We start from the raw sequence: 10236 nt of genomic DNA, 5'->3' as shown, positions 1-10236 counted from the left end.
CACTCTCTGAAATCAGAACATGTAGGTAAATTTATTCTACCTACTCATAAGGCTCACATGAATTAATTCTTATGCTGATGGGAAAAGGCCAGGGACTGGACTTAAGCTTAACAGGAGGATACAAAGACCTAATATCACCTTCATTTGGGGGATTGGCTGTTGATGTATGAGTGAGTTTGCTCAAGATAGCATTATAGTATTAGTATTAAGTCTTAAAGGTATTATTTAGTCTTAGAGGTATTAATCTAATGCATTAGTACAGATTAGTATATGATGAATTATTTCTTTGTAATCATAATTAAAGCTTGCATTTCTGATGATTATTACCCCAAAGTGTGTTAGTGACTGAATGGAGATTTGGCTCCTAATTCCAAGTCGTGATAAGCTTGTCAGTACCATTACTAACCTGTTGACAATTCCATACTTACAACCATGTCCTGGAAAAGGTTGTTGACATCCCCTAATGCAAATGCTGATGACTTCAATTGCAGCCGTGTACTCTTATGACATGTGACTTCTCAACTCAGCTAGCTGTGAAATTCCACTATGATTTCAAGGTTGTAATATTGATTTATTCAGGTCTCTAAAGAATGACTTTGGAGCTGCTTTCACTTGTTTCTTAGAATTTATATTTTGCTTCCTAATAAACCTCAAACTCTTCTACTACTTAACAACCAATAGAAGACTGGCTTATATGCTAGGTGTGTGTCTCTGGGCAAGTCACTTGAATGAAATGAAGCTCAGGAAACAAATTCCCTAAGAGTCACTGGATTTGGAGACTAAGGATTTCAGTTTAGTTCCTACTTTTTCAATTTAATAACTGCATGACTTTGAGATAGTCACTAAAACTCTTGACCACCAAAGTTTTTACACAGCTGATGGTATGATCCAGGCTCAGCTATACTTGAGGCATCTAAGTTGCCCAGCTGATAGAGTCCCAGGTCTGGAGTCAGGAAGACCTTAATTAAAATCCATTCTATCAAGGGCAGCTAGTGCAGAAGATAGAGCACCAGCCCAGAAATCAGGAGGACCTGGCTTCAAATCTGAAGTTCAAATCTGGTCTCAGACACTTAACACATCCTAGCTGTGTGACCCTGGACAAGTCACTTAACCCCAATTGCTTCAGCAAAAAAAATAAAAATAAAATAAAATAAAATTCATTTATCACTGGTGAACTATCTGTGTAATCCTGGACGTGTTTCCTCAATTACAAAGTGAAGATAAAAATAGTAGTTACTTCACAGGGTTGTTGAGAAGATCAAATGAGATCATATTCACAGTTCCCTTAGCACAGTACCTGGAACAAAATAAGTGCTACATAAATGCTAGCTATTATGAATAATATTATCAATATTATTTGACCCTTAAAAATCATAATCGCTCCTGGCTTCTAGAATATGAAGAGTTTGGACTAGAGAACATCTAAAAATATTTCTAGCTCTAAACCTCTAATCTATCATAGGATCTATGTTAACAAAGGAAATTTGTATGGTAGGAGTAGTCATAGTGTAAAATATTACTGCTTCAGGAAGTATCAGAGAAACACCTCAAAACTGAACATTATATCAGTCATCAAGTTAAGCATTGGATCAATGAATGTATTTTAATAATAAAGCAGCCTGTTGTCAACATGGATCTGATATGTGAGAAGCCTTCAAGATTGCTTAGATGAAGGTGACAACTTCAGTTTTCATAGCCTAACATCCAAACTAGCAAAGAGTTGGCAACTATCCTTTACACATCTGGTTCTTTCTAAAATCTCTTGACCTTCCTGCTAGACCATCAAAACTGAAAAGGACAAAGCTGGGGAGTTCTGAAGATCCATCTTTATAAGGAAGTGAAGAGGCCACACTCTTTCCCCAAACTGGATTTTTTATTTAGAACCAAGCAGCTATAGTTCCCCATCATTTTAGGTACATAAAATCTTGGGGATTTTAAGGGCTGGGGGACAAGTAGGAGAAATTGCCCTTATTTGGGAGCTGAGTGGGACATGGTACCAGTGGAAAAAGTTTGGATTTGAGGGTTGGAGGGTCTGAGTTTGAATCCTAGTTCTTTCACATTTAACACTCAAGTAGGTAATAGACACTTAAGTACTCCGGTCTCAGTTTTTTCATCTATAAAGTGAGGATGACTTTAGATTAGATGACTTCTGTGGTCCTATTGAGTACCAAATCTGTGATTCTTTGTCCTGACTCAATTTCCATCTGAATAAATAAATCCGTTTTACTGAGATTCCAGACTGTCAATTTTGACAGTCATGTTCAGCTAGCCTTGTGAAGGCTCCCCTTCTCAGAACGCTCATGTTGTTATGGCAGGTCGCTAAGTCTTCCACCTGAGACCTTGATGCCTTTAATTAGTGAGCTAAAGTCCCTCACTCTGCTCACTCACACAATATGAAGACATGCATGTCAGAGTGTAAAATCATGCTTTTTACACACACTTCACTTCTCAAACATCCTTTATCAAACAACGAAAGCATTTTCTCTTTTCAACTACCTTCCCTGTTCTCAGTACCAGAGTCTAACTGAAATCCACAGTCCTCGCTCAGGAGATGACAAGTATTGACCAGATCTCTGCAGGTGAAGAAACAGACATGGAACAACAGCTTCAATTGGTATATGTTATTTATCATAAGACCAGACCATCACTCAATATTCCTGACCTAGAAGGGTTTAATGGGAGCTTTGAAGGCAACAGTGCTCTGGGCCACTTATTTCACAGAAATTCGGGATCCTTATAGACTAAAAAGAGATGGAGTGATTTAATATAATAAAACAGAAAGCTAGAGCATGACAGTAATCTTTGAACAGGTCTGAATAGAACTGACTGGCTTCCTACTGTCTCCTGATTCCAGTTACACCAACTGTGAAGTACCATAGGTGGTAAATGAAATGCTTGCTATTTGTGTATTGCATTCTCCTGAATAGGATTGGGGTTGTCATGCCTACAAATTATACTGGGAACATGTGAAGAACTGAGAGAAAAATGATTCATCTGGGGAAAGAGTGGGAAACATTTACCATGCTAGGATCCAGGTGGAAAATGATGCATCCATCTCCATGTCAAAAGTAAAAGTTTCCCTTCAGTTTCTTTTTTAAGAGGAAAATGGATAGTAAAGAGAATGGTCTTAGAGGGACTGCTCCCTGAATTTTGTCCACTTCCTCCTGGGAGTGATTCAGTCTCATGAAAGAAAGAGTGTTGAAACATATCCAAGAAGCCGATGGCAGCAGAGCCAAAGACTGCCTACTTTGCTTATCCTTCACCAAATTTCCTAGCCAAAACACAGAGATGTTCTACCTCCCTGAAGCAAAAACTGGCTTAAACTGACCTCCTACTGTGAACTTATGTATGTGGGGATAAACTGAATCTAAGCCTAGAACAAAAATAATGTGATGAGAGAATTGGCTAATGAAGAGCTTGTATTTTCCCTTAATCAGTGCCTACCATATATTAGGAGCTAATGAATACTTATTAATTGACTCTTTGTCACTCATAAGCATGCCTACAATTTGCACACACATACACCCCTTAACACATACATATATGCACACAGATCTAGAACACAGCAAGATGTCTTGCAATGCCATAGGTACAAACAGGACTCCACACCAATCAAGTCATTCAGTCACAGCACACCAACACGTTCACAGCAGGCAAAGTAACAAACAAAACTTCTAGCCAACCCAGAGAAAGACACTTTTTTTTCTCTTTTCTCTTTTTTTCCTCAAAAAGGTATTTTTTAAAAAATATATTAAATCAGGTAAATTTTACTTAGATGTCACTTGGTTGGAGCAAATTAACAAAAAAAATCATAAAATAAATATTTTTTGATTAAAAAAGAAAGAAAGAAAGATAGCCCTATACATTGAATATCTATTACTAACTTGACATCATTGCTTCTAGGGGATAAGTCCAGTTAGATGAAGAGATGCATGGGGTGATGGGAAAAATGTGGCGCCCTGGGATTGTTGGTGGGACAGAGAGAGAGGAGGGGTCAAAGAGGAGTACTGAGGTATAGGGATGAATATGAGAAGCAACAAACACAATCTCTGTCTGTTTCATTCTCAAGGGTTTCCCAGTGGGGTGTGTTCTGAGGGAAAAGGCAGTGTTGAGAGGGCACAGCAGAGGAAAAATACAAAAACCGAAAAAACCAAAATGGGGAACACAAAACCACTACATTGTTAGAAACATCTGGTTAAAAAGAATACAAAAGTGACTCCTTGGAGTGGGAGGCCCAATGCTCAACCCCACTTTGCTCTTTCTTTCCTTTGAATGGCAAGAATCACTTTTAAAGATTTCTGAAACATATTGGTATATGTGAGAGAAGGTTTTAAAAATTCTCTTCTCTTATCAACTGTTCTCATGTCAGAAATCACTGATTTTACCAATCAGATTTTGTTTCATTTTAGTCTCCCAGTGAGGGAGATAGTGTGTATATAGGTTTAGGCTTCTGTGTGCCCACATCTGCATCCCATCTTATCTCAAGTCTCACTTGTCAATGCACATGATTGGCACTAAGATAAGGCCCTTTAGTCATTGTTGGCTCCCTTGCTTCCCAGCCCCGGGACATAACCAGAGCCCCCAGGTTAGCTGCAGAGCTTGCCAGTCTCATACTCCACAGGATTTGGCAGTTTGGCATTGAAGGCCCTCAGGGAGGACTGAATCCTGCCCACTTCGTTATTGGCCAGTTTGAGTCGATGCCGGAGCAAGCAAGAGAAAAGGTCAAGCCGCACTTTTCCAGGCGGAGAAAGCTGGTTCACTCGGTCCCTGATCTCAATAAGCTGTAAGAGTGCAGAGTCCTGGGAACCTTGAGTGTATGGGTAATCCAGCTGGAGGATTAAGTCCCGAATAGCATCAGGGTCAAAGGGCATGCTATAACCAAAGACCTGCAAGCTGTTGATTTTCATGTAGCCCAGATTCTTGGAGGGGTCAGACATCTCAAGGGGCTCATAGTAAAGTGTCTCATTCGAATTGTCATCAAGGGATTTGATCCGGCTCCTCAGATAGACATGGACTGTCTCGAAAAAGGTTTTCCACTTGTTTCCTAAGGTGAGCGTCCAGTTTTGGCACTGGGCAGATGCATCCACATTAGTCCTTTCCCAGTCTGGAAAATCACCTTCATTCACAGGCATGAACCAGCTCTCTGAATGGCTGCCCCCAAAGGGATTGACGTAGATGGCCATGGCAGGCTCCAGAGTGCTGTTCTTGGTGAGACAGATCTGCAGCGACAAAGCCAGCATTACATGGACTAACCCTGGCTTGTACTTATTACTTTTTAGAGTCAGAAGCATGCGCTTTCTCCATGAGGGGTCAAACCAGCTGCCCAGACGCATGTCATTGCTGATGAAGATGGAGTGCACTTCAATGCGGCTGTCCCGTTTCTGAAGCAGGTACTTAAGTTCCAGATCCTGCAGATCTGTCTCTAGGCCAAGGTAATTCTCCAGGGACTCCGCCACCTCTGGCCGGCACAAACCCTGAGTCAGCACATAGCCATCGTTGCAACTCCCACAACGGGTGCTATTGTCTGGTGCACAGACAGCACAGGCTGGCCCATCACCCAAGGCACACGGAATGGGACCCTGGCAAGATGATTGGTCATAGGGGCAGGTGCAGCTGTGGCTCTGCTCCAAGAAAGTCCCAGGGAAAGTGCTTTCTGCACAATATAAGAAAGACTGGATCCGGTTCCACCAATAGGATAAGGGTCTGGAGAGGGAAAATAAGAGGGAAGCTTTGTAGAATCAAGGTGAAATTTATAGATACATCTTTCTTAGGTGATAGCAATAGTTTGGTTCATGGGTTAATGAAAGGAAAGAAGAGAGCAGCAGTGTAGCAACGGCTGAGAAAGGAGGCCCATGGAATGAAGAATGACCCTGTAGACCTATGCTGGACTAAGCAGCCTGTCCCATCTTGTTCAATCTTTGCTATAAAAGCACTAAGGATATTGGATTTTTTTTCTGATAATGGGATGCATGAAATAGAGTTCTTTGTATTACCATTTTTAGTCTCTCTATCCCTAGCTCTAAAATCCACAGAAGCTTCCTTGAATTCAGAATCACTTCTTTACCATTGTTAGCAAGGTCTCCACAAAATGGTTCTGCTGATCCACCCATTCTCACTGCTTATTTCTTGCTATTATCCCTTTCCTTCTTCAGGAAGGCTTATCAGCTATTAAACCCTCACCCTCACCAGCTGTTAAATGGCTCTTTTACCTCACCTACCTGGAAGGATTTCCCAGCTCTCAACCACTTCCTGTCTCTGGCTTCTTTTGCCATCACTTTGTCCCCTGGTGTCCACAATCACTTCTTGTCCTTTGCTATCTTTCCCTTAGGAGAGTTGCAGCATGATTTATTGGCTAGAGAACCAGCCTGGAAACCAGGAGGGCTCGGGTTTGAGTCCCATCTCCAACTCATCCTAGCTGAGTGAACAGGTCACTTAAACTCAGGAGTCTAGGTTTTAACACTCTAAGACTATAGGATGCAGAGAAAGTGTTGACCTACATCAGTAGACAGAGTTTCTTTAGCTTTAAGTTATCTATGCCAATGAAAAGGAAAGAGAAATGAATTAGCATTTATATAGCACCTTCTATGTACCAGGCCCTGTGCTATATACTTTACTATGATCTTGAGAGATATGTGCTATTATTATCTGCAATTTATAGTTGAGGAAATCAAAATTAAATGGTTTACCAAGGTCATATAGCTAATGTGTCTAAAGACAGATTTGAACTCAGGCTCCCTGATACAAGGACTCACACTTTATCCAGTATATCAACTGGCAATTTCCTATTCCTGATTTGTTCTGCATTTTTTTCTCCAAATGTTGAGTTAGTCATTCCTGTGAAATTAAAAGTTTGTTGAAAGATCATTTTTCCTACTTCTGAAGGCATCTTCTAATGTGCCAAGATAGTGCTGATTAAATATATAGTGCATGCTACATAAATACATATTTTTAATTTTTCATAAACTTAATCAATCATGAATATTTGCATATCAAAGAACAAAAGATAAATGTATATATAATTGTGAGTTTCAGCCCCTTAGCTTGTTTTCATGAAAAAGCATATGTTAAAAGGAATACAATAGTAACAAAATTGTCCTGTTCATTTTTCTCTCCTTCTGAACTTCTTTGTGTTTATAAATATTTGTTGAATGAATGAATGACAAGAAAGCAGCTGTCTTTTTTCCCCCCTCATGGAGACCAAATACAATCATCACTCTTGTCCTCAGCACCACGGACAGGGCCACAGCCCCAGATCCTGAAAGGTACTCAAGAGCTCTGGCTTTGGCTGAATGCTCCATCTGGGCAGCTCACCTTTCCTTAGGCAGCCAGAATCGAGGCTGTCTGGGGCAGCGTTTGCAAAGGTTGAAGAGGCGGCGAATGACCCGATGGGTTTTCTTGGACAGCAGTTTTAAGTTGGTCCCCAGTTGCTGGTAACGGTGCTGGAGGTTTGAATCCATGGCCCAAAACTGGGAGATGGCAGTTGAGTTCAGGAATCTGTCCTCTGGAAGTCTTTTTAGCAGGGCCTGGAATTCCTCTGTGGGGATAAATCAAATCAGTTATATTATCAGAAGGAGAAGAAAAGAAAATAAGTATTTCTTTTTTGTAATCTTTTTTTTTTCTTTTTAATAGTACTTTTCCCCCAATTGCATGTCAAGACAATTTTAAGCATTTATTTTTACAAGATTTTGAGTTGGAAATTTTCCCTTTCCTTCTGTTCTTGCTAAAATGGTAGGTGATTTGATATAGGTTATTCATGTGTATCATGTAAAACATATTTCCATATTAGTCAAGTTGTAAAAGGAAATTGTTTGTCCCAGACCAACAATAGATAGGACTCTCAGATAAGATACTATATCCAAAAAGTCCAATTAGTAAAAGAATGATGTGCTCTTTATTCAGGCCATGCTTTAAAGAAAGACTTCTTAATTTTTTTCTACTTGCAATCCCTTTGTGCCTGAGAAATTTTTATGCAACCCTAGATGCATAAATATATAAAACTGGTATATACATCAAATATTTACTAATAATAAAGTATAATTTTGCAGATCCCCCATTCAGGTACATGCTCCATATGAGGTTACAACCCACAGTTTAAACTTTGCTTTAAAGGAAATTGGTGAGTACTTAAAAAAGTGAAAAACAGACTGCCAGAGCAAGGAATCTTAAGGTGCTCCGCATCCTCATGTGTTCCCTAAATACATACTTTCTTACCTTTCTGCTTTAAATGTGAGCTCATTCTCTCCAGGGATTTTGTATGTGTACAAGAGGGAGAGAACTCCATACTTTAAGCTTGAGTCTACTCCCCACAGTGGGATACTATACTTCCCATATTGATGGAGACTTTTGGGGATACTTCTCTCCTTCCTACATATTTTCAATAAATATTGTTGTTTTGGTGAGACAATTGAGGTTAAGTGAATTGCTCAGGGTCTTACAGCTAGTAGATGTCTAAGGCCATATTTGAATTCAGGTCCTCCTGATTCCAGGGCTGGTGCTCAATCCACAGTGCCACCTAGCTGTATCACTTTAAATTTACTTAAAACACTTTATGTGTATTCTTTTGATCTTTTGAAAGAAGGTGATATAATTGTATTCATATCTGGCCTTTTGCAGATGAGAAAAATGAAGCTAAGAGTTATGGGAATGACATTCCCAGAGTTACAGAGTAAACATCTGAGATAAGAAGTGAACATACAGATTCTAGGTTACCTTTCTGTTAGTTACATTTTAAATATTTAAATTACTTTTTAAGTTTTGTTTTTCTTTGTATGCCCAGGTTAGAACAATTCCTGGAATATAATAGGTGCTTAAAAATGTTTACTATTTGATTGACTACTGAATGGGCTATCAGTATGAAGGGTAGTGAATTCTTCACCAGTGTTATGTCTTCAAGCTTAAGATGGTTGATCACTGTGTCAGAATTTCATGGAGAATATTTTAGGTAAATGAGGACTAAGAAGAGATAGCATGATAAAAGGTCATTGCTTTTCACTAACTCCACCAACAATTCATTAGAGCCCCAATTTTCCCATATCCTCTCTAACATTTATTTTCACTTTTCTTTTTTGTTATGGATGTGAGATGGTATCTCAGAATTATTTTACTTTGTAGTTTGGGAATCAAAATTGCTATACAGCACTTCTTCACATACCCATAGATAACTTTGATTTCTTCATCTTAAAGTTTCCCATCCATTTCCTATGACCATTGATCATTTGAGGAATAGCTTGTATTCTTAAATATTTGACTCTTTTCTCTCTATATTTGATAAATGAGTCCTTTTTCCAGCTTTTTGCTTTCCTATAAATCTTGGTTACATTTGTACATTTTGTATAAAATTTTAATGTAGTATAATCAATTTAATTTAAATTTTAAATAATAGAATCTATTTAATCTAATTTAATTAAAATGTCTATTTTACATTTCATAATGCTGTCTATCGCTTGTTTAGTCATGAACTGGTAACTCATTTATTTTCTCTTCTAGTCTAGATACTATACCACTTGGTGCATAGGTTAGGACTGATATTGCTTCATTGTTTATAGTATCTTTTAGTAAGATGTAGCTTCTAGATATTTTTGGTTTTGCTTATCATTTGCAGAACTATTTTTGTTTGAGATCGGGTTACTATCCCTGTTTAAAAAAAAAAAAAAAAACTTCAACTGAAGCATAATAAACTTGGTTCTAGTTCTTTACCTTAACTCTATGTGTATGTGTGTGTCTTTCCTTCCAGTATGTTTGTTCTAAACAACATATAGTAGGATTCTAGGTTTTGATTCATTCTTCTATCCCATTTTGATTTTATGGGAGAGTACATCCCATTCACATTCACAGTTATGATTACTAACTGTATTTCCCTCCATTCTATTTTTCTTCTTGTCTGTCCTCTTTCTCCTTTTCCCCTTTCCTTCCTCACCAGTGCTTTGTTTCTTCCTACCACCTCATCCAATCTGCCCTTCTTTCTGCCAGCCCTTCCTTTATTTAATCCCGTCCCCTCCTACTTCCCTGTTAAGTAACATAGATTTCTATATTCAACTTTCTGTATATATCATTCCCTTTAAACCAATACTGATAAAAGTAAGGTTCAACTGATATCCATACTCATCCTCCCATCCTTCTCTCCATTATAATAGGTTTTTCACAACTCTTCATATGAAATAATTGACACCATTGTACCTTTCCCTTCCTTCTGCACCAATGTTCTCCTCTCTCATCCCTTAATTATTTTTGTCATCA

General features: G+C 38.6%; 1 protein-coding gene across 1 annotated transcript in view; it reads right to left on the bottom strand.

Annotated features, from left to right (window-relative positions):
* Positions 1-1299: 1299 nt before the first annotated feature.
* BRINP2 (BMP/retinoic acid inducible neural specific 2) overlaps positions 1300-10236 on the bottom strand; it is a 169198-nt gene continuing 160261 nt past the window's right edge. Inside the window, exons 7-8 of the mRNA XM_031936934.1 lie at positions 7312-7534; positions 1300-5703 (exon numbers count right to left, since the gene is read on the bottom strand). Of these exons, the coding sequence (XP_031792794.1) occupies positions 4587-5703; positions 7312-7534 (1340 nt within the window). The 3' untranslated portion in view covers positions 1300-4586. The remainder of the gene's footprint in view (positions 5704-7311; positions 7535-10236) is intronic.

The sequence above is a fragment of the Sarcophilus harrisii genome, chromosome 4 (assembly GCF_902635505.1).
Source record: "Sarcophilus harrisii chromosome 4, mSarHar1.11, whole genome shotgun sequence".
NCBI lineage: Eukaryota > Metazoa > Chordata > Mammalia > Dasyuromorphia > Dasyuridae > Sarcophilus > Sarcophilus harrisii.
The sequence above is the reverse complement of the archived record's forward strand: the minus strand, read 5'-3'. Positions and strand labels throughout refer to the sequence as shown.